This window comes from Lepidochelys kempii, chromosome 10 (assembly GCF_965140265.1).
Source record: "Lepidochelys kempii isolate rLepKem1 chromosome 10, rLepKem1.hap2, whole genome shotgun sequence".
Lineage (NCBI taxonomy): Eukaryota > Metazoa > Chordata > Testudines > Cheloniidae > Lepidochelys > Lepidochelys kempii.
The window spans coordinates 10,194,947-10,218,492 of NC_133265.1; the positions used below are offsets into that span (position 1 = coordinate 10,194,947).

General features: G+C 43.1%; 1 protein-coding gene across 1 annotated transcript; it reads left to right on the forward strand.

The window, feature by feature from the left end:
• Positions 1-6,688: 6,688 nt before the first annotated feature.
• On the forward strand, positions 6,689-22,732 carry LOC140918164 (cytochrome P450 3A9-like). The gene is made up of 13 exons (XM_073361945.1): positions 6,689-6,805; positions 10,257-10,350; positions 11,057-11,109; positions 13,194-13,293; positions 13,886-13,999; positions 14,336-14,424; positions 15,414-15,562; positions 16,392-16,519; positions 17,322-17,409; positions 18,980-19,140; positions 20,342-20,568; positions 21,387-21,549; positions 22,144-22,732. The coding sequence occupies exons 1-13, from the start codon at positions 6,735-6,737 to the stop codon at positions 22,240-22,242; spliced, it is 1,536 nt and encodes a 511-aa protein (XP_073218046.1). The 5' UTR covers positions 6,689-6,734; the 3' UTR covers positions 22,243-22,732.
• The last annotated feature ends 814 nt before the right edge of the window (positions 22,733-23,546 follow it).

The window sequence follows — 23,546 nt, forward strand, 5'->3', positions numbered from 1 at the left end:
CTGATCCAGTCCCTCACAGTCCAGATATTGGCTGCTGCTTTTGACAGAGGTATTTCATTGTCCCTGAAAAACTCAGGCTGGTTATAATGGATGACCCTATGCTGTACCACAGAACCACCAGTCTCCACGAATATCCTGGGAACCTCACAGTTCACACTTTTCCACGCCTTGTTCACATAATCTGGTTCTGTGGCTGCCAAGAAAACCTGCCTTGTGAGCATTTTTTACTAGACAAACCTAACATATGACCACAGTTGCTTAATCAACCTAACATCCCTGTTGGTGATCTCAACTATTTTTCATTTGTGCAGGATATTTCCTGTTGCTCATTTCTGAGAGAGAGCCCTTGTATTTTATTGCATCATACATTAAGTGTTCAGATGCAGAGATAGCAGAAGACAAATTCTTTCTTTTACTTACTCTCAGTTAATTCTATTAGGCTAAATTGGGAGACTCTGAAACACTCATTTGTACTGGATTGGGCAGCAAAATGTGCTCCTGACAATTACTGAATTATCCAGAGAATGGTATGGTTTAAAGAATGAGAAAGAATATAATTACATATTTTAAGGAGATGAAAAAAAGTTGGTAAGCTTCAGAGTTATGACTTTAACTGGCAAAACATCTGACAAATGTCCTACTTTCTACATAGCTCCAAAGCTCAGGATGTGACCCTTAGTGTCCAGGGGAATTCATTACATTTTGCTGCATATTCAGGGAGGATTTAAAACCCAAGGAAGTATGCCTGAATGGGAGTATTGACGTTAACTACAGCTAGGAGGTCATATATTATCATTAAAGACCCTCAGATATACAGCAACTTGACTTCCCTTTGTGTCCAGAAGCAGTATATTTTTATCACTTAAACCAAAATTTAGTCTTCATTTTGAAATATTTTACCATGGCTCACCAAAACTTTGCGGAGGCCAGGGGAAAATCAATTGTTCCTCCTCCCAACCATCAGCATTTGCCTATGCAGCATCTGAACCCCATATTATGGCTTGACTGGAGAGAACCAATTAAGTCGAGGAAGATAGAGGAGCATATGGAAGCAATTTAACACATATACAAATTAGCATATAAAAAGTTAATTGGGAATTGGGATGCTTTCAGGACAGTTTAATGTGTTATTTTTCTTTTCTGAAAGACGCTATCACATTAGCTTGAGCAGCTTAAAGATATTAGTAGTGGGAAGGCAGCTCAATTCTCACCAGAATTTGTTGTAAAGTATGGCTTTTAAAAGCACTTCAGAATTGGGCTTGGACAGGATACAAACCTGCTTGGAAATGTCTGTTAAGAGAAGGTTTCAGAGTAGCAGCCGTGTTAGTCTGTATCCGCAAAAAGAAAAGGAGCACTTGTGGCACCTTAGAGACTAACAAATTTATTTCAGAATAAGCTTTCATGAGCTACAGTGAGCTGTAGCTCACGAAAGCTTATGTTCAAATAAATTTCTTAGTCTCTAAGGTGCCACAAGTGCTCCTCTTCTTGTTAAGAGAGGGGTGTGTCAAAATGATCAATGGTGCGGAAAGTGCCAGGATAACGACCGACCGACCGACCTGCAGTGGCTGAACAGAATGAAAGGGCAGTCTGTGGGGATGAGGGGAGAAATGGGAAACTCAGAAGCAGTGAGAATTTCAGTTTGGTCTCTCATTTTCTGAACATAAATCACTGAGTTTCTGCACTGTAAACACTGGAGTCCAGTGTCTGAAAACAAGAAATCCCAGAGCGTCCCTCTCATGGGAGAACTCTACACCTCAGGGAACAAAATGGTGACTCTCAGTCCTCCACTAACCTGAGGCAAGTGTCTTATCATGAATGCACAAAGAAGCCCAGGATCACTGTCCCTCTGCCAATGAAATAAGGCAAAAGGGACCAGATTATCTGGCCAGTATTAGGCTGGGGGAAGGGGCAGAGTGTACTTTCCTTGTAGTTCTCCTCCCACCCTGACACACACACACTTTCCATGGTAAGCAGTCATATTTTCACAACACTTACTCTCCCAGTCTCTGCCTTTGTTGTGCCCCATCTGTGTGGTTGGGGAACTTTGACTGGGCAGGAAGGCCAGGACAGTTGTTTCATCGGCGTGCACACATGTGCTGCAGAAAAACCAGGAGGGAGCTAACATGGCCTGACATTACAATAACTCTCCCATATCCCCTTCTACATTGAGGGGCCCCCTTTAAGGGGGTTTCCAAGAGGCAGCAGCAATGGGGGAGGTAAGCCCTGACAGTGAGGCTCCAAAGGAAGCTCAATGCCAGGGAACTGAACCAGGAGTTGGGACACAAAGCCTGTGAATGATGGGCCCTGGAGTCAAGTGAATCCCAGGGAGCCCCTACTCATGGAGTTCTCTGCTACACAGATGTCCTCCCCAGTGCATTTCTACAGTAGGGGTGATCTGCCCTACGACTGGACGTGAGAAAAGTTGTTATCTTTTGCTGTTCTCTTATACGCCCCATCTCCTTTTACTGTTTGCATAAGATAGGACTGTGTGTTTAACTACTCAGCTTCTTAAGTTATCCTGACTAAAGGATATATCTGTAAAAGTTAAAGGGACTCTGACCTTTCCTTTGGACTCACTTTATCATATCTTAAGAACAATGTAAGCCCCCATGGAAAGGCTACAATTCTATAGTAATTAAGGCTGGTCAAATTTTTTCAATCAAAAAATTTTCCCACTGAAAAATGGTGTTTTATCGAAAATAATTTTTTTCTGCCCAGAAAATATCACTTGCCTTTTTTTTTCAATGAGGAAATTTTGAAACAAAACATTTTCTGTTTCATAGTAAATCAAAAGTTTTGCTTTATTTCAGTTTTGGAAAACTGAAAATTATAAATTTTCAAAATGTTTTTTCCCTTCTCCTTCCTTTTCGCTTTCTTACTGAATGCAACAGAAAGAATGATGTCCAGGGCTTTATGAGTTCTCTTTTTAACTTGTCCCACACTGCAAGTTTCAAAATTTCTACAACTCTGGAAATGAAAGAGCGGACAAAGAAAAAACAAAACATGGTAATTTTGCCACTCTAACATTTCAGAAGTTGAGGAAGTTTTGAGGCGTTACAGAGTAGAAAAAGGAAAAAGTGTGGGAGTGTGGAGAAAAAAGTTTAAACATTATTCATTTCATTGCACTCAGTGGCAAAGCAGAAAAAAAAGAACAGGATTGTAAGAGAGGGAAAATGAAAATTTGCAAACCAGAAAATTTGAAATTCCAAAATTTCTGAAATTTTGAGATTTCAAAATTCAAAATGTTTTTTGAAAAATAGTTGATGAAAATTTTAGAAAACAAAACAAAAATTGTTCTGCCCCAAACCCTGCAAAATGGAAACAAATGGAAACTTCAGATTTTCCCACACAATGGATTTTTTCCATTTTTTGAACATCTCTAATATTACTGTTTTCCCTAAATGCAGTGAAAAAAACTCAAATTGTATCTTTGGGTTGTTTATTCATTAGCATTTCTATAACATCCTTCAAATTCTTTCTAAGCATTAATAAAACTTCACAACACTCTTGTGTAGATAAAAATGATTATCCCCTTTTTAAGTTCTGTCCATACAGCAGTGGTTTACCATGCTTATACGTGGGAGTTGTAGTTGTACTATAGCTTATAGTGAGTTGGCTAAAATCACAGATTGTGTCCACACAGCACACTTAATAATCAATGTATCCTATCCACCCATACTAGCTGCATAGTCTGATACCTGGTTCAGTTTCTGTAATGGGTTAGGTACTTGGTAGTTTTGTTTTGTTGACTGGCACCCTCTAACCATCCAGCTGTAACAGATCAATCTCGTCTCCCTCCACCCATAACTCTATCCTGTTAGACATTCCACAGTGCACTTTCCCCTGTGATGAGAATGCCACTCTGCGTGCCTGACCTGTGGCATCCCTATCTCCCATGTAAAATCAGAGACCGTCAACTTCCCTGGCTACATTGCCCAGTAGCTGCCAGGGGTTTAAAATGCCTGTGACTTGATTTGCTGGAAAGAGCTCTCACACCATTGCCTGAATAGCTGAACTTTGCAAACCGCAGAACAAAGGAATCTACTTCTCTACCATTCAGAAGCTGAGATAATATGCCTAGGGAGACCAGGCCTTGCTCACTCTCTGGAATCAGGAGAACATCCAGGCTGATCCACATTGAGTCAAATGCAGTAGGCTGTTGACAGGCACACAAAGAGAAAAGCACCCCTCACAATTTTGTGTGTGTGTAAAGTTATGTCCCTAAGTGGATGAATCAGGGAACTGGAGGTGGGTGACTGAATCACTCATCTCTAGGTCACTGACTTTCATCTGGCCCAGACCAGTATGATCAGAAGTTACTATCTATCAGCTGTTTCAAGGCCAGTTTGAAACAAGTCAATAGACACAGTCCAGTTGGTCTTGTGCCCCCAGTGCATAACCAGTACTCGGGGTTGGCACCGTCAATCTTGTTGGTGGTCCCAGCAGTGAGACGAAGACCCCAACGAGCATGGAGTCTGAACTGCTCTTACCCCTACAAGATGGTCGGGTCTGAGTGGGGAGTGGGGACTGAGGGAGTGGTAAAGCTAACAGCACTTTTGTTCTGTGGATAAACAACATCTCTTGCTTTCTGATATGGCAACTCTGGCACCTTTAGTCAGCACTAAATTCACTGCAAGGAAATGACAAATTTTGCAAGGGGAGAAACAGAGGAAAATAATTATTGTTATAGAATCCTAGCTGATAGGCTTGGAAAAGGCCTCTTAGAGATCAAGCAGTGTAACCTGCATCAAGGAACCAACATCAACTTGCCACAAGCTTATCTAACCTTGTCAAAAACTTGTCTACCCATGTCACTCTTTTAAGGAGATTGCTGTTATTAGACACTAATCTGTGATTGATTGGTATCTGGAGGTTAGAGCAGAGGCTGGGAGAAGGTGAGGAGAAATACAGATTCTCTTGAGATAAGGTCAGACCCTGCCACTCATGCTGCTCTCTGATGTTATCCAGACATCAATCTACACATCAGCAACCACAGCAATGTCCTTGGAGACACCCAGGCATTTAATGCTCCTAATACTTACAAGTTAGACTGCAGTGGAATTCAGTAAGGGACCTTTTAAAGACAACATGTCAATATTAAGGAAGTGTGTTCACTTTAAAGTCTTATTCTTAGTACAGCCCTAAATAATAACATAGGACCCACCTACCTGAAGGACACATCCTGCTGCCCTACCTATTGTTCTGACAACTAACTGCATTAGAACTGCCCACCTTAATAATCTTCTTACACCATGTGCCTGTGTCTCTGGAAAGCTATTCCCATTCCATAAGCACCCGAATATATTTGTGCCATCCTTCAGGGAAATACTTACAACATGTCTGTTTTTAGTTTTGGTTTCATGGTTTTTGTGTTGGGTTGTTATGAGGAGAGGGCTGTTTGCTGGTTCCTGGGTACAGGTGAGACTTTTGGAAGTTATGGTACCCTTACACAATCTCTGCTCACAGGTCCCAGAATAACAGGATGTTTCTGCTAAAATGATCAGTGACCAAAGAGTGTAGACTATTCTAAAATGTGGACTTTAAAATTGTTAGCCCCCTACTGAGATAAATGGGCCAGTTCAGATTTCTCTTAGAGCTTCTGTCTGAGATGATCTACAGATGAAAGCAGACAGTATTGTATTGGGTTGTGGTAGATACATTTTCTTCAGAACTGTTAGGACTAGAAACATAATTGTTTAAAAACAAAAGCTTAAATTCTACAGAAGCTGATTGTGCCACTAAAGAAGGGATGCTACCATATACTGCACAATATCCATTCTTACTCCTTCTCAATACAACTCTCATGCCTTCACTTGGGATCACTCTGTGACACTGCACTCCATATTCTTCACAGTGATATTATGATGATATGATTATAGCATAATTATGATGCATTTTATACAAGATAAGTCATGTGAGGTGTCACTGGAAAAGTTATAATTTTCTGAATATGATTATCCTCTTTGTATGCACATATCACTTTTGTATCTGAAGTTATAAATATTGACTATGTATCTGTATTTCAAATATAGTTACACCTGGGTGATGCCCACTAGGCAAGATGCTTTCAGTCTAGACAGTGGATGGGGAAGGGCCTATTCAGGTAATGGGTCATTCGGAAAAACAATAGGCCTTAGGAGAAGCTTATCCCCCACCTGGTGAGCCCTCTTGAGAATGCTACAAGCATTCTCCTAAGGCCCATTTCCGGTGGGTCAGAGGGCTCAGTGGTACCCCAGTTCCAGGTGGCAGCCCCAGGGAGAACCCGTCACACTCTCTATATAGGTATGTTGTCTTTTTATTGTCACTTTGACATTATTTATTTCTGTTTAGGAGCCCATTGGGTGGTTACTCATTAAAACTAAATATTACACAGGAGGAACTTCATCAAGAGAAAACTGGAATAGCTGACTGTGTGTATATTAAAGAACTTGTACTAAGGATCTTTGTATTCCTAGAGATTACATTATATCTTTTGTCATGAGCTATTAAAGGTAACATTACCTGTCTAGATTAGCATTTTCACTATCTTTGGCATTCACTCCACCCTTTTGATTACATAAAGGACCAACTCAAGTTTCATTTGGTCACTAAGCCACGTGATTAGAGACAAACAGATAAAAAGTTGCGACACTGTTCTTTCCCTAGTCCCAAGACTGACCAGAGCAGAGAGAGGGAAAAAACCAGCAACTGAGAAGTTAGACAGAGAACAAGAAACGGAGAGGTACAGATCTAAAATGAACCTTCTCCCTAGCTTTTCCATTGAGACCTGGGCTCTCCTGATTGCACTGCTATTTCTCCTGATACTGTAAGTATAATTCTACACCTTGCTTTTCTACTTATGCTGTTTTCAAATTCCTGAAGGAGCGCCACTGTTAATTTAAATGTACTGGTCTTTTCACAGAATCATATAAGCGTAGGGCTGGAAGGGACCTCAAGAGGTCATCTAGTTCAGTCCCCTGCACTCAAGACAGGACTAAGTAATAACTAGACCATTCCTGACAGGTGTTTGTCTAATCTGCTCTTGAAAACCTCTAATGCAGTGGCCCCCAAACTTTTGAGAGTTATGCCCTGTCTGCACCCTCCCCAGAGCCAGGAGCAGTGCTGCAGCTCCGGGGAAGTGGGGGGAAGGGATGTGGCCAGGGGTAAGAGGGCCAAGGTTGGGGGCTGCAGCTGGGGGTGGGTCTGGGTCCGTGTCTGGGGCCAGGGCCAGAGACGGGGCCAGGGGCTGAGGCTGGGTGTGGGAGCAGAGCTGCAGCTGGGCCGCAGTGGGGGCTGGCAGTCAGGCTCACGCCCGGGGCTGTCAACAGCTCCACTCCTGCTCCCACCCTCAGCCTTGGCCCCAGGCCGAGAATGGAGCCAGGGCCAAGGGCCGAGGCTGGGGTGGGGCCGGGAGCGGAGCCGTGCCGAGGCTGGGGACAGGGTCAGGCGCGGGGCTGGGAGCTAGCACCACAACTGGGGGCGGGAGTGGAGCAGAGCTGGGGATGGGACAGAGCTGAATGGCGTTCCCTCCCCACCTCCCATGGGGGCTGGCCCAATCTGCCGCATCCCCGAACGTTCCTCCACACCCTGCTAGGGCAGGGTGCGGAGTCATGTGCTGCCCTCCCCCCAGGGGGCTGCAGGGGCACATTGGCCCCTTCCGGGAGTGGTGTGGAGCCGAGGTAGGCAGGGAGCCTGCCTTAGTGGCAGCCACGCCACACCACCAACCGGGAGCCGCCAGCAGTAAGTGCTGCCCAGCGGGAGGCCGCACCCCCAGCCCTGAGCCCTCTCCTGGAGCCAGCACCCTAAACCCTCTCCTGTACCCCAAGCCCCAGCCCTGAACCCCCTCCCAGAGCCAGCACCCAAAACCAGCCCTGAGCCCCCTCCCGGAGCCAGTACCCCATACCCCCTCCTGCACCCCAAGCCCCAGCCCTGTCCCCCTCCCAGAGCCAGCACCCTGTACCCTCTCCTGCACCCCCTCAACACTCTTCCCCAGCCCGGAGCCCCCTCCTGCACCCAAACTCCCTCCCAGAGCTTGCACCCCTCACACGCTCCTGCACCCCAACTCCCTGTCCCAGACTCAGCCCAGAGCCCCCTCCCACACTGCAAATCCCTTGGCTCCAGCCCAGAGCACACACCCCCTCCTGAACCCCAACCCTTTACCCCAGCCTGGTGAAAGTGAGTGAGGGTGGGGGAGAGCGAGTGGCAGAGAGAGGAGATGGAGTGAGTGGGGTGGGGCTTTGGGGAAGGGGCGGGGCCTTGGGGAAGGGATAGGGTAGATCCTGGGTTACCCTTAAATTCAAAAAGTGATCTTGGGTGTAAAAGGGCTGGAGACCATTGATCTAGGCTATATTTCCCTAGTTTGTTTATGAGGAGGTCATGCGGAACAATATCAAAAGCCTTACTAAAGTCAAGATATACCCCAATCTACTGCTTCCCCCCATCCACAAAGGTTGTTACCCTGTCAAAAAAGCTATTAGGTTGAAATATTAGGATATGGAATGTTTGAAAACAAAAATTCTATATCCAGAGGATCCCCAGCCCCTGAAATTCTGCATGGCCTCTCTGGTTAGTATATTTCAAGACATCTGGACAAATGGATGGTTCACCCATCCTTAACTCAAGGAGGAGAGATTTGGCATATTCTCATGAATTGTTAGGATCTGGTTACTAAAACAAATTAACACCAAACCCTTGGGATTATTAATTATTTATTTAGCAGTAGCTGCCAGAGGGCCCGGCTAGGTTTGGGGCCCATTGTGTTAGGTGCGACGCAAACATGTAGTAAGAGATGGTCCTTGATGATCTTACAGTCTAAAGGTTGCCCTACAGAGAGGATATGCAGTAAATGGCACGAGCTCATGCTATTATACACACACGCTCTGCAAGATCAGTGGAAAGACAACGCAAGAAAACAGCATCCATGAGAGCAATTTGGAGGGTGGGAGTGGACAGCAAGCCAGTGACATACCCTGAAAAAAAGGCCCACATTTCCTTTCTTACAGGCCCGTGCTAAGCCCACTAGGCAATGCTAAACCCCAGAGATCGCTGTAGTACAGTGGTGAGCAAGTATTCCCTGTAGATACAGGTAAACTTGGACCAGATTCATCCAAACTGGCAAATGCTCGGCAAGAGTTCCCCACATGCAAATTGAGGATAGTGATGTTTCCTTTTTCCTCACTCTTTGTCAGTCTTGGCTGTCTGGACTGTAAGCTCTTGGGGACAAAGACTGTCAGACAGTGTGTTTGTAGAGCACCTATCACAACGGGACTGATCTCAGCGGGGGTTTCTAGGCATGACCATCATACAAATACAAAGTAGTAATAATAAAGAGAGGTGTAAGTTACAGCTCCCTACCCCAGTATGGCTCCTGGTGTCCCAGGGAGGAGTCACCTGGAAGAAAGGCAGGCTGTATGGCAGCTGGTGTTCTGGGCCAAACAAAACCTTTGATACGGTTTCCTTGACAAAAACTGGAGCAATAACGTTCATTTAGTGACAAAGCTCTTGCTTGGGAAGCTGGTAACCTCCATCTGAACACAAATACAGTATTTGAAAAGCACTTTCAACACAGCCAAAGACAAGCTTCAAAATGCTGCAGCCCAGATCTCATAGAGAAGCAGAGAGCCCTGAGGTAGGAGTAATAAATTTACAACACCAAAAAAGGGTGCTTCAGAGGAGAGAAATCTGCAAAGCTGTCAACAAAACTCAAACAGAAACCCAACAGACTAGGCTCCCCAATACACCACTGCGCTAGCATCAGGCTAAGCACAAGGAGAACAATACATGAAACTCAAGAACAGCCTTCACAAAAGCCCTGCTCAGGACTTAACTTCCAGCTCCAGTTTGATTTCTCTGCAAAAACTAAAAATCAAACAAACAAAAAACGTAAGCTTTGTTCCCATTTCATCATTACTTTCTGGCTCCTCTCCATGAGCTGGCAATGAGCCTAGAGAGGCTTCTCTTTTGTATTTTGCCAATGGATCAAAACCCCCATTTTTACTGGAGCACCTATTCCTTTATGTGAGGCTTTCTTTTACCTCAGGGCTATCTCTCTGAAGATTTGTGGTGCAGCTGTGAGGTTTATCACTAGCTATGCTTATTAAATAGCTTTACGAAGCACAAATTTTTTGGACCACACTTTCCAGCTTCCAGAGTGGGTGCTTCATTCCTGAGTAAATGCAACAGCTTCACTTCCCCTGGATAGGCTTTGAGATCTTTCAGCCCCAACATCACTGCAATTATTGTCCTGAAGCCTTCAGATTCTTCTGTTATTTTTGCAGATATGGGATCTGGCCATTTGGTTTTTTCAAGAAATTGGGTATCCCTGGGCCAAAGCCATTGCCTTTCTTTGGAACTGCCTTGGAGTATCGTAAAGTGAGTGTTTGAAGGCTTCTCCTGGCTCCAGAAATATATGTCCGTCATCATACAATAGCTAGATTTGTACACTGCATTGATGAGTTCTCCTGTGTGCTAAGCTCTGCCCTTATGCACAGGGTGTGTAGGACCCAATGCAGGATAACATTTCTGTAATGCAGATTATAATGTGAAGGACATGGTGAGCCCCGGGGTGACTGCCTAAACCAGGTGAACACATGTAGGTGGCTGGTTTGCTGTCACTATTTATTGAATTCCTTGCAAACAGTTTACTTAGAAAGAAAAGGAGTACTCGTGGCACCTTAGAGACTAACCAATTTATTTGAGCATAAGCTTTCGTGAGCTACAGCTCACTTCATCGGATGCATTCAGTGGAAAATACAGAAGATGTGGTGCACAAGTACTCCTTTTCTTTTTGCGAATACAGACTAACACGGCTGTTACTCTGAAACCTGTCAGTTTACTTAGAGACTCCTTAACCTCAAGCATGATATGCCCCTAGAATAACTAGATCCAGCTATGTTCTTAAAGGATTCTATCCCTCACAAAGACATAAGGAGTCACACAAGTCTTAGGAGCTGCACACAGGAGTGCTTGGCCTGGCTGCTAGCTCTAGATGTTTAGTCCCAAGACAGCCCCATTCCCAGCCCCTCCCCTGGAAACCCTGCTTCTTTTCTAATTCTATTTTAACATTCTCTCTCTGCAGGGTTTCTTGGAGTTTGACGGTACATGCTATGAGAAATACGGGAAAATCTGGGGGTGAGTATGTTGACCAACCAATACTGTTTGGTAGTCTCCTCACATTATCCTATAGTCGGAGTCAAAATTGGAGGGTGAAAAAAATCCACTGGAAGAGGAGATCTCAAAGGCCTGAATCCTGTAACTGGACCCTGTTCTCCATGTGGAACCCCAAAAAGGTTAATGGAGCAGCGCCCAGATGCAAGCATCCATCCACATGGATCTGATTGCAGGATCCATGCCACAGACATGCTATGTACATGTTAATCTGAACTCTCACATGAAAGCTGTTCCATATCAGATGCAGACTGCCAGCTTCTGCTCCCACTGAAGTTAATGGCAAAACTACCATTGACATAAAAGGAAATTTGTAACTTAGAAGTCCAGTTCTCCTGGACTGCAAACTGTAAAGGAAGGTATATGTATTCCAGATACTACACAGATATGCTGTTATTGTACACAGATCCCAGTTCTACCAAATCTGTTTCTGTCTCTAACCCTGACCTGCTGAAGCGTGATACGTTTGCATTACCGCTGCTCTTACTCTACACTGGATATTCCCTACATTTGCCACTGCGGTTATTACTTGGGCTACATGATCTGGTATCTTCTGCAATCTATCCAACTGGCCCTTATAACATTTTTCCATCCATTCAAAACCCATATAAATCCACATTTATCTTACGTCCATTATAGGATAATAAATCTTGAAAAATCTGGTCTTAAAACCATGATTTAAAACAAGAATTCAAGCCAATCTATAGGTGTATTTCAGTGCAACCTGCTGAAAAGTTTTAAGTACGTGAATCAAAAGGATGGAACAAATTTACTGCTAACATCATAACAAGAGTATAAGAGTCTGGAAATGTATAGTCCAAAGAGTGAAAGTGAAGGTACCTACTGCCTTTAGGATTCAGTAGCTCTGTGTTCAGTACCTCTCATTGATTTTAGAAGATGTTTGGCCTTCTACAGGATTGGACCCTTTCTTGAACGTTTGTAAAAAAAAAAAAAAGTGAAACAATCCTTTTGTTTTTACATTGTGTGATAAGTTACTGTGACATCCTGCTGAACATTATTTGCTTATGATAAACCTTTCGTTATAATTCAAGTTATGCATGACACCATGTGAGGGGCTTGTATCACAGAAAAATTTGTACTGTTGATAGTTTGGTTTTGGAAAAGATTTTCCAGTACAAATCTCTTACAGGAAAAATCCTATTCTAGGTCCAGTGAGAGGGGAGGGATTGATTTGAGAAACATTGAAAGGAATAAACGTTTTACTTGGGAAAATGAGGAACTGTAGAGAGCTGTTTACATGCATTTGAAGGGCATAAGCACTGAAGAGGGAGAGGAGTTTAGGGCGGCAGACAGAAGTACAACTAGGAGGAAAGGGATGAAATTAAATGAGCATCACCCATTTAAAAATGACACCTTGGCCTGAAATCTTTTACTTACTAGTGATACCAGTAGCACCCAGATGACTATAAATGAAAGAAAGTCGAGAAAAAACAGTATTTCTCTCTCTCTGTAGCTTCAGTTTGTTAACTATGTGCGTTTGACAGCACTTTGTATATAGCCTAAAACTCCATTTAACTTACTTTTTTTGAAGTGACTAAAATATGATGCTGGGTCTCTTTCAGAAAAGATACAGGTAGGCTGTCTTTTAGGGATATTTATGTGTGTGTGAGAGAGATTTTTCAGACAGGCATAGTCTCTCAGAGAAAACATTCCTGCAGTGGCTGGAAAAGGCAGGAATATATGATGACCTGAAGGCCTTTTCCATCTCTAATTTCTATGATTCTGTATATCTGTATTTCAAGTCAGTGCACTTTGCTTTAGAAGCTAATAAAGACTAGGATTTGTAGCTATCAGAGAAACACCAGTTTTTCCACTGAATGCATCCGATGAAGTGAGCTGTAGCTCACGAAAGCTTATGCTCAAATAAATTGGTTAGTCTCTAAGGTGCCACAAGTACTCCTTTTCTTTTTGTGGATACAGACTAACATGGCTGCTACTCTGAAACCAGGGAGGAAGGAGCTTTTGTTTAACTCCTGACTTTCACTGACAGTAGTTAATCATGGATTTTTATTTCTTTTCCCCCATAGGTTTTATGATGGCAGGCAACCTGTGCTGGCTGTCACAGATCCTACAATAATTAAAACCGTGCTGGTGAAAGAGTGCTTCACCACCTTTACCAACCGGCGGGTAGGCTTATAATCATTAATATTCATCAGAAAGATGCAATAAAGCCATAAGAACATCAAATACTGTAGTTAAACTCTGTAGGGATACACAAGGTATGTTTCGGAGATGCATTCAGAATGAATGCACAGCTGGCATTAATCTAAGTGGCCACTGCATATCCCTAAAGGAACAAGGGAGCAGGGGGACCTCACCTGGAACTGGATCCCCTGGCTCTCAGAGAAAACTGTTTGACTGCACTTTAAAAGCTGCTTAGGTTGTTTATTTTTATTTATTAAATAAAAAAAAAGTTCTTAGGACAAAGTCAGCTCTCAGTTACACCAGTATAAACGAGAGCTGAATTTGATAGTGTGTGTGTGCACGCAAGTGCATGAGCACCAGTCTGAGTTAGTGTGTGTACATTTGTAGAGGTCTCCCCCAGGGCGTGTAGAGTTGGTGTCTTCTTGTGGGTGTATCTGCCTAAGTGTAACCAGTGTGGGGAAGTGTATGTGTGTGTGTACATGGGGCGGGAAAAGGATTGCTTTGTGCACTCTTATGTTTAGTAGAGAAATCCAATAGCTTCTTGACAGCTATAAACTTGCCTTTGTCACCCCAGAATTTAGGTCTAGTGGGAGTGCTGGAGTCGGCTGTCTCCATGGCTCAGGATGAGCAGTGGAAGAGAATTCGTACTGTGCTCTCTCCAACCTTCACCAGTGGGAAGCTAAAGGAGGTAAAACCCAGAGGACCAGGCACACACTAACCCTCGGGTCAGTGCACAGGTGGCATTCAGGCTGAGATAGTTATAATGGTCTGGTCTCTTCAGTCTGATTCAAATGATTAAACTGGTCTATTTCATTTGTGCCTCCTAATGTAAAAAAAAGTAAAAAAAAAAAAAAAGAAAAAGAAAGAAAGAAAGGAAAAAGGATTAAAACAAAAAGCCCCTGACAGTAGAAACAGATCAAGTCTGTAAGTACTAATGAACCTCCCCTGCACTTTTCAGAAGCTAGGCTTAACGAAGAAGTAACATTTGGTATGTTTAAGTCATGTCCTGTAATGTGTATTTCAGATGTTTCCCATTATGAAGCAATACGGGGAGGTTTTGGTGAGAAATGTTCAGAAGAAAGCAGAAAAGGATGAGCCTGTGGACGTTAAGGAGTGAGTAACTCTGCCAGGAACAGGAACAGCAAATCTTGTTAGCAACTCTTTGGTTCGTTCATTATTGGCAATGCAGGTTGTTCTTTGGATGAACCAAACTTCTGAAGTGATGAACAGGACTATCAGAAGGGCTAAAATGAAATTTAAAAGGGAAAATAGAGGTTAAATCTCAAGAAAATCTCCCTGGGGTGAAACCTGTGGAACATTCTCTCAAGGGAACTGGTGGACGCCCCAAAGTTTGGCACATTTTAAACTAGAGTGGAAAAAACACTATAAAATGTAGCATAGGGAACAACCCTGCACTGGCAAGGAGTTTGAGAGGATGGTCTAACAGACCTTTACTATCTCTAAGGTCTGCGATTTAATACCTGAGGACCGAGACTTGGAGGTCAGACAAAAATTGTTTGTAAAGGTGTGCTTCCATGAAAGTTCTTAGATGGTGAATTCTTTGGGGCAGAGACTGTGTTTTTTTGCCTGCGTTGACCCAGCATGTTTAGGCACTACCGGTACACAAATAATAAATAAATAAAATATTATTATTTGATTTTTATTTATTTTTGACAGCTCATTTATTCTACCACTTGAGCACACAGATTTAATATCAGCTGTCAGCAGAACTAGGGCTCCTAACCTCTTAAAAGGCCACAGCCACTTGACAAGATATTCACAGGCCCTTGAATAGGTCTGATTCCACCAGAGGACACACACATAGGCCAATACATTACATTGTGTAGTATCCAGAGCAAGGCTACCAGAGTTTAGATTCTGAGCGCTGTAGGTAAAACTTCATGAAACTCTATTCCTTTGCCTTTAGATGTTCTACTTGTGTTGAGTACCTTGCCCCCCCTTTACAACAGCATAAAGAAAAGTCTCATGAGAGTTTTCTGTTCTTTAAGGAGATGCAATATAGGAAGGGAGGGAAAAGTTGTAATTACCTATTTCAAACCTTAACTCTCCTATCTGTGTTCTGTTTTCTGTCTTTTTCTCAGCATCTTTGGAGCCTATAGCATGGATGTTGTTACTAGCACTTCCTTCGGTGTGAACATTGACTCCATGAACAACCCCAAAGATCCTTTTGTCAAAGAAATCAAGAAGCTAGTGAAGTTTAACCTTTTTGACCCACTCTTCATTTTGATATGTAAGTTGTCTGTTGCTCACTAAAAATTCCATTAAAATGTTTCGTTTGGAACCGTGACTTCAGCATCAGAATGAGACAAGTGGTCTATTGGTTATACAATACAAGTGGCTATACCTGAGCCTATAAGCCAATGACAAGGCAACTTTACTGCCAAGGATAAAAGTCTCAAGGGTCACCTGAGACAAATTCTGCTCTAATTTATACCCATACAATCCCACGGATGAGAATCATCTGGAGTTATGTAAGTGCTAGTAAGCTCAGAATTTGGTCTATAGGTTGTGGGAAGGATCACAATACTGTGGGGAAGGTTTGGAGATGTTTGCTGGGACATGAGATGTTAGTGAATATCAGAACGTTGAGGTCAGTCTGAAATGACTGGAAGAATTTCAAAACTTTTAGTTTATTTTCATTCTGGTCCATATCGCTGTAGCATTGGTAGTGCAAACTGGAGGAATGTCCTGCACTCGGAATGTGACTCCCCAGTCTCAGTGACAGCGCCTCCAGTCAGACGTGGTGTGAAATAGTGGAATGCTCCTTTCGCTTTCATTTACATTTAGGGCTAAATTATATCATTTGTGCAGAAACCTGAGAAGAGGGAGCATGGAGCCCATCTGCCCCACGAGGAACATGGTGGCAGACAGGCCCTCAGTGAGCTCCCCAGTACACAGGAGAAATGATCAAACAGAGCCATCATTTAGATGCAGCCTCATCTTTCTAATAAACATTTTCAGTTGTTCTAATTAATATTTTACCATAGATATCTTAGGTGAAATGGACTTCTATTCCCTGGACCTTGCTTCAATCACAGTTATTTTTGTCTCCCTTCTAGTTGTATGCCCGTTCCTCATTCCCCTTCTTAAGAAGATGGATGTGAATTTTTTCCCCAAAGATGCCATAGAATTCTTCACAAAGTCGATCGCCAGAATGAAGGAGGACCGTGAAAAAGAGGCCAAAGGGGTTAGCAGGACTCTCCCAGTCATGATGCCAGAGAACATTCTCTATTCAATTAGCCCAAGAGAAAAACACTTACTTGCTTGAGTTAGAGTCCAGCAAAGGACCACAATAGTGTGTGATATCTCAGGCTATATCAGGGTAACACCCATGCAAACTGGATTGCAGTTTGGGTGTGCAAAGATTACGATTTACAGAAAACTACCCGTAGGAGTAGACTTGGAGAGCTGGAGCAGACAGAGGGAGAGACTCCACTGAGCAAGCAGTAGAGCTGTGCACCAATACACAGTGCAGTGTCACTGATATTGTGGTATTCAGGAGCACAGTCCCCAAAAGAGGCGGTCGTCACTCTCCAAAAATGACAGAATCAGATTTATCTCCCTGCTGGACTTCACCTCCCCCAGAGTAATCCTGTTTTAAGGGAGCTACTTGAAAAAGTCACTTACTGAGATGTAGTTATTACTTTCCCCTAAAATTGCACAGCTACATTAATGAGGGTGCTTTGCAAAGTGGACAAAAGTAGTTTAGTTCTGCAGTCATCATTCCTTGCGACAGCAAGAGACCAAGTCTGCTGTCTTGGCTGACATCTCTCTGGGACTGGAGAGATGGAACCCTCCCAGAAGCATAAGAGTTTCATGTTTTGAGCCACTGTAACAAGAAAGGCATTTACATTCTGCTGGGTCCTCTCTGGCCACTCCTGGGGACTTTAAAATACAACCTTTGTGTTCTGAGACCCATCTTTGTGAGCCTTCCCTAGGGGATCTCTCACCAAACCAGCTCTCCACTGAGCGGTTACTTCTTTTCCCAGGGCCGAGTGGATTTCCTACAGCTGATGATCGAATCCCAGAACTCTAACATTAGCTATGAAAGCAATGGAGTGACTCACACATATAAAGGTAACACCATAAAAATACTCATACTTGTGAGTGCCTTTGGGGGCTGCTGGAGTGAGGGGAATAGGAACAGGTGTCCTACTGGAGAGGAAATAAATGGTTCATCCCGCCGTCTGCAGCTGGGGAGAGGAATCGTCGACTCACCTGGACTATACATACATTTTTGTCCAGCACAGAGTTAGATGGGGACAAGTGTTCATCCCTTTTATGTAACACTTTTTCCACAAGTAGAATAGAAGACATGCATTCCAGGCCAATTCCTGCTGTATAATCGTTAGCCTTGGCCAGTGAAAAATATGGAGTTGGTACCTACCAATATGGTAAGAGGCAAAAGCCAGCTCTGCTCCCCAGCTATTCGTTTGCATTGCATCACTATTCACAATTCATTTAAATACAACTGCTTCAATTAGAGCTTGGTTAGAAATATCCTCAGTTCTTCTCAGGACTGGGAGATAGCAGGTGTCCTGTGACATTTATGTAACCACAGAATATTTGGGTTAGATAACCTGAAAATGAACCACAACAAACTTGGCAGGAACCCATGTTTTGCTTTGTGTGTTCTGCATACACTAATCAACAATGCCAGAGGTTACAAAGCAATCATTAGTCCCTGTTTAATTTTCCCACCAGACCCATGAGCCATGCCTATGGGATAATAACAGTAACAAGAATAATAATAACAACAATAATAAAATAATAATAATAATGATTATTTTTATTATTAAGGCTAAGATTTTTGTCAGGGATATTTTTAGTCAAAGTCAGGGGACCGGTCACTGGCAATAAAGAAAAATTAATGGAAGCCCATGACCGGTCCCCTGACTTTGACTAAAAGTATCCCTGACCAAATGGGGAGCCCAGCTGCGGGGTCCCCATGCTGCCTGCAAAGATTGGGCAGTTGCGGGGGCGCTCCGAGCTCCAGGGTCCCCCTGTTCAGAGCTCCAGGGTAACCCTGCCACCTGCAGCGGCCAGGATCTGTGAAGGATCCCCAGTGCCCACGGTGGCTCAGAGCTCCGGGGTACCCCTGCAGCCGCTCGGAGCTTCTGGGCTGCCTCCCCGCACAGCAGCCAGGAGTGGGAGGGGGTGGGGCCCTGCGGTGGCTGGGAGCTGTGGGGTAGCCCCCACTGCCTGCAGCAGCTCGGAGCTCATGGCGCTGTCCATGTCCACTGGGAGCTGCCGCCACCTGTATCAACCAGGAGCTGCCGCCACCTGTATCAACCGGGAGCTGCGGCCCTCTTGCCCACATCTGCCGGGAGCTGCGAGGGGAGCCCTGCCACCCGCATCCGCCAGGAGCTGCAGGGGACCCCACCGCCTGCAGCCACGAGGAGCTGCAGGTCCTTCCTGCTGCAGCGGGCGGTGGGGGGACCCCGCAGCTCCCGGCCGACAGGGCTGAATTGATGGAGGTCGCTGGAAGTCACAGATTCCGCGACCTCCGTGAATACTTTTTAGCCTTAATAATAATAAATCGTTGGCCATCTATACTTCGATAAAATACACGATGTGCAAAGAGCGCAGCCTATGTGCTGTAATGTTTGGCCTCAACTTTTCTACCTGTTTTCCTCTCTTCTCACAGGCCTGACTGATACTGAGATTTTGGCACAAGCGTTTATTTTCATTTTTGCTGGATATGAGCCCACCAGCAACTCCCTTTGCTACCTGGCTTACAAACTGGCCACCCACCCTGAAGTGCAGCAGAAGCTGCAGGACGAGCTAGACTCAGTTTTACCAAACAAGGTAAGAGAATGTTGGCTGCTCAGTGATTGCACAGAGCCTCTTTAAAGCCAGTTTCTTCCCTCTAGTTAAGTCCAGTTAAGGAGACTGTTCTTTAAAGACGTTAAATACATGTGCTAAAAAACTACCATTTAATAAATACTGACTCTGCTATCCTGTGGAAGCTCTTGGTGGGCACACTTTAAGAAAGTTCTGCTTTCACTAAAAGGAGAGCCAATAACTTGCTTCCAAAATGGCATATGTTCATTTCAGGTGTGTTACATAATGTACCATGTATAGAATATACCACTGCAATCTTGCAAACTCCGCACCATAACTATTACACGCATAATAGCTGTTGTGCATTTCTCAAAATCTCCAGATGACATATGAGGGGAAAGGAGGCTGAGGGGATGATGAACACGGATAACAGTAGCCTGGCAATAGCAGAGATTACAAATCAGTCTTTAGTACAATTTTTAAATCCCCAATCTCAAACCCACACCAGTAACTCTGCCCATGGGACAATAAAATAAATCCTTACTGAGTCATATATGTATATTATACCAATATATACAGACACAGAGACACACACACACACATCTTGTTTTTCTTATATCTGCTTGTCTATATATTTTCCCCATACTACCCTTTTTGCTACCTATTTATCTCGCTCATCAGAATTCACACACTCCGCAAGGGGCAAATTACCTCAAGTTACTTTAACTTGCTAAACAACAATGAATTGTTTATGAAGCAGTAGCAAAGGGAAACAAGGAGCGATCAGGAGTAGATAGTTACGCTCATGGAAAGGAGATGCTAGATGGGAGACATGGAGTATTCTTGGAACAACTCAGGAAATTCATACCATTATTCATGGGTACTCATATTATGGTGTTTGTGATCTCTTACACTGGACTTCTACATGTCTCAAGAGATGCCACTTTTCAGAAATGCATTGGCCACACCAGGAGTCTCAGAGAATTGCTGATTTTAAGTACAAACTTTGTTTGCAAAAATGGGCAAAGATTTTCAGTAACTTACATTATTTAGGAAAGGAAAATTAAGGTGAATTCTTAGGTTCACACTGAACGTTCAGTTCAGCATTGAATGTAGAATGTGCACTGTAACAGATGAGAGGGAAGGACATGGTTTCCACACTGATCACATGGAAATCTGATCTAGACTCCCACATGCCAACAACCTTTTTCCCATTCCCCTGAAGGCTCCTCTCACCTACAATGCCCTGATGCAGATGGAGTATCTCGACATGGCAGTGAATGAAATCCTTAGGCTGTTTCCTCTTGGAGGACGACTTGAAAGGGTCTGCAAGAAAGACGTAGAGATAAATGGACTGACCATTCCAAAAGACACTGTTGTTATGATCCCAATCTCTATTCTGCATTGTATCCCAGAATACTGGCCAGAACCAGAGGAGTTCAGACCGGAAAGGTACAGAATCTATATCAATAGGGAATGAGCAATATAATTATCTCTTTTACCGATATTACTTCATTCCTAAATATCAGTCTCTTACAAAGAAATTCTTGTTGTGTTTAATCTTAACACCTGTTTGCCAATACAAAAGCTGGAGAGGATTCATCATTGTGAAGACACACCACTCATAGTTAAGGCTGAGTTGAATTTTGCACTTACAGCAGGGATTTAACAACTCTGTTACACATGAAGAATACAGCATATTCTCCTCAGAAGTACAGCACTTCCTCTCTGAGTACAGAGTGAGCTATCTGAGATTGTGCAAGTACATTGGTTGATTAATTTAGGAGTTAAAATTAATTTAAAAAATTGGTCCTTTTGAGAAATTTAGCACCCATTGTCAGACTATTTCTTTCTCCCATCTCAACAACAGAATAATACTGACACTTCAAAACTTCCCATATAGTCAGAACTCACTGAAATCTTTTCTAGAAACTACATTTGAAAACCATTAGGCTTAAAGGTAATTTTTCCCATTAGTATTCATCACTGAAAGTTTTTCCTTCAGAAGGGGTTGGCTGTAGAGAATTCCACGTAGAACTGCCCTCTTTCAAACTGATACCATCTCCCACTGGTCTCAGTGGGACTGAGGTCATACTTGCCCATAGTTAGATGTCATTTTCAAAATGGCTACCTATCTCCCATTGTTCCCAATAGGACTGAAACAACAGGCTGCTCTTAACAAAGATGTCTGCTGGCGACATCAGAGAGATACTTGGCCTCCTTTTTCTTTGCTTCCCTAATTTCTTTCTTACACTTGTAACTGGAATCAGGTTCAGTAAAGAGAACAAAGAGGTCCTGGATCCATACACGTACCTGCCCTTTGGAGCTGGTCCCAGGAACTGCATTGGAATGAGGTTTGCTCTCCTCTCCATGAAAGTTGCTGTCGCCAGTCTGCTGCAGAATTTCACCTTCAGACCCTGCAAAGAAACCCAGGTGAGAAACCCAGATTTACATTTGAAAACTCAGATGTGAAAACCAGATGATTATTCACTGGAAAGAATGAATTAAAAACAGTTTTAAATACTTTATTTGGGTAAACAAATGGTAGAGGATGAAAAATAAATGTGCAACACAGATGTTAGAGCATAGAAGTGTAATACATAGCAGATTGTATATTGCATGCCTGTGTGTAGTATACAGTATTCTAAGATATATGGTAGGAGTTATTCTATAAGGGAAAAAATAGCAACCAAGGAAACATTACAGGACAGAAAGGAGAGGAAAGTGGTTAATCAGCGTTAGTGATACCTTCATTCAAGTACATTAGTCTGGGCCCATTGGGGATGGATGAAACTTCCATAACAAAACCCCAAGCAAGGAGTAAACTCTCCTGGACTGGGGCTTTGATAGAAAACCAAAAGTATGTCCAAGTCTGTAAAACTTATAGTAACGGTGGGGCAGGTTTTGAGTGAACCTGGACTGGATTTTGGGCAAACAAGGGAAAACAAAGGCATAATGTCTCTTTGATAATCTGTGTATATTTTATTTGCTGGGCTACAAATGTTCTTTTCTCTGTTAATGTTGCAGATCCCGCTCAAGCTGAATTCCCAGGGATCCCTGACGCCAGAGAAACCTATTGTTCTGAAGTTAGTCCCCAGAACTTATACCACACACCCAGAGGAGTAAGACCCAACAGAGTTCACAGCAGCTCTCCAGAGTACCAGCAGATGCTTTACATCATTGGGTCTCTCCCACAGATGCAGAAGAAGAGCTTCCGTTCATTCCAAAGGCATTTACTAAATATCTACATAAAAATTGTGACTGTCAGAAATGTAAACCTGGATAGTGACTGTAAATAGCTTTTATACCATCAGATTTAGAGAATGTATATAAAGGAAAAATTCTACTGAGACACAGCTCTGCTTCTCTGACTCCTTTCTAGTGAGATTCCTCCATCTGGAGAGGGAATTACTGTCTCATCCAAGAGGCAGTGGGAACTTTTTTGCTGGAAATAGAAATCACTAGAGCTACTGGGGGCAGGGGCGGGTGAATGCCAAGAGTTTTGTGAGTTGTACTGATATTTGAAGAAGTGTGTATGAACTGTTGGGCTGTTGAATTTACTGGGATGTGGTGAGATTATCCTAGAAACCAAATCTCTCTTGGGTCATATGTTAATGGAACAAAAGCATGTAACATTTACAGAGAACAGAATTAATCAAATGTTTGTTAAACATTTGTTGTTAAATCACTTCAGCCTTGAAAAAATATTCAGTCTGGACCCCTGAAATTACCCACATACAGCATCTTCCATTTAATTTACTGAATTTGGTCCTTCATTTAACTTGATCAAAGCTTCCGTTCTTACTGTAAAATGTATTACAAATAATACGACTCCTACCTAGTATTTTGGTTAAATGGATCACTTTAGGGCAGGGTTATTAATCTGATCACTAACCACTAGCCATTTGACAATGAACAAGATGACTGCAATGAAAGTTGCACTATTTAGGCATTGTTATTGACACTGTAGGCACTGCTATGTGCTAGGCACTCTGTGATATGAGCCCTACTTATTGTATGGGTTGCAAGATCAACCACTTAGTAAGGTCAAACTGATAGGAAGAGATCCTCAAGATAAGAGGTAGGCATCTCACCAAATAAGGGTAAATCCATCCTCATCATCGTATCCTCTCATAATACTCCACACCTGAACGTAGCCATTATATGAAGAACATACCCTCATATCTCAATGTCTGTACTTTGACATGCTAACCTTTTACCCCCAATCGGGGATATTGCAGATTATGTATTCCTTATGCCATCTGATCCTAAACCGAATTTTGCACCCCTTGATAATCTGTACCTTATTCCCTGATAACCAGAAACTTCTACGCTTAAACTCTGTACCATTTTTTTAATTTTAACATCATCTTAATAAAATTATTAAATCTATTTTCTTTCTATCTTGTAAGCCACTTAGTCAAGTGATT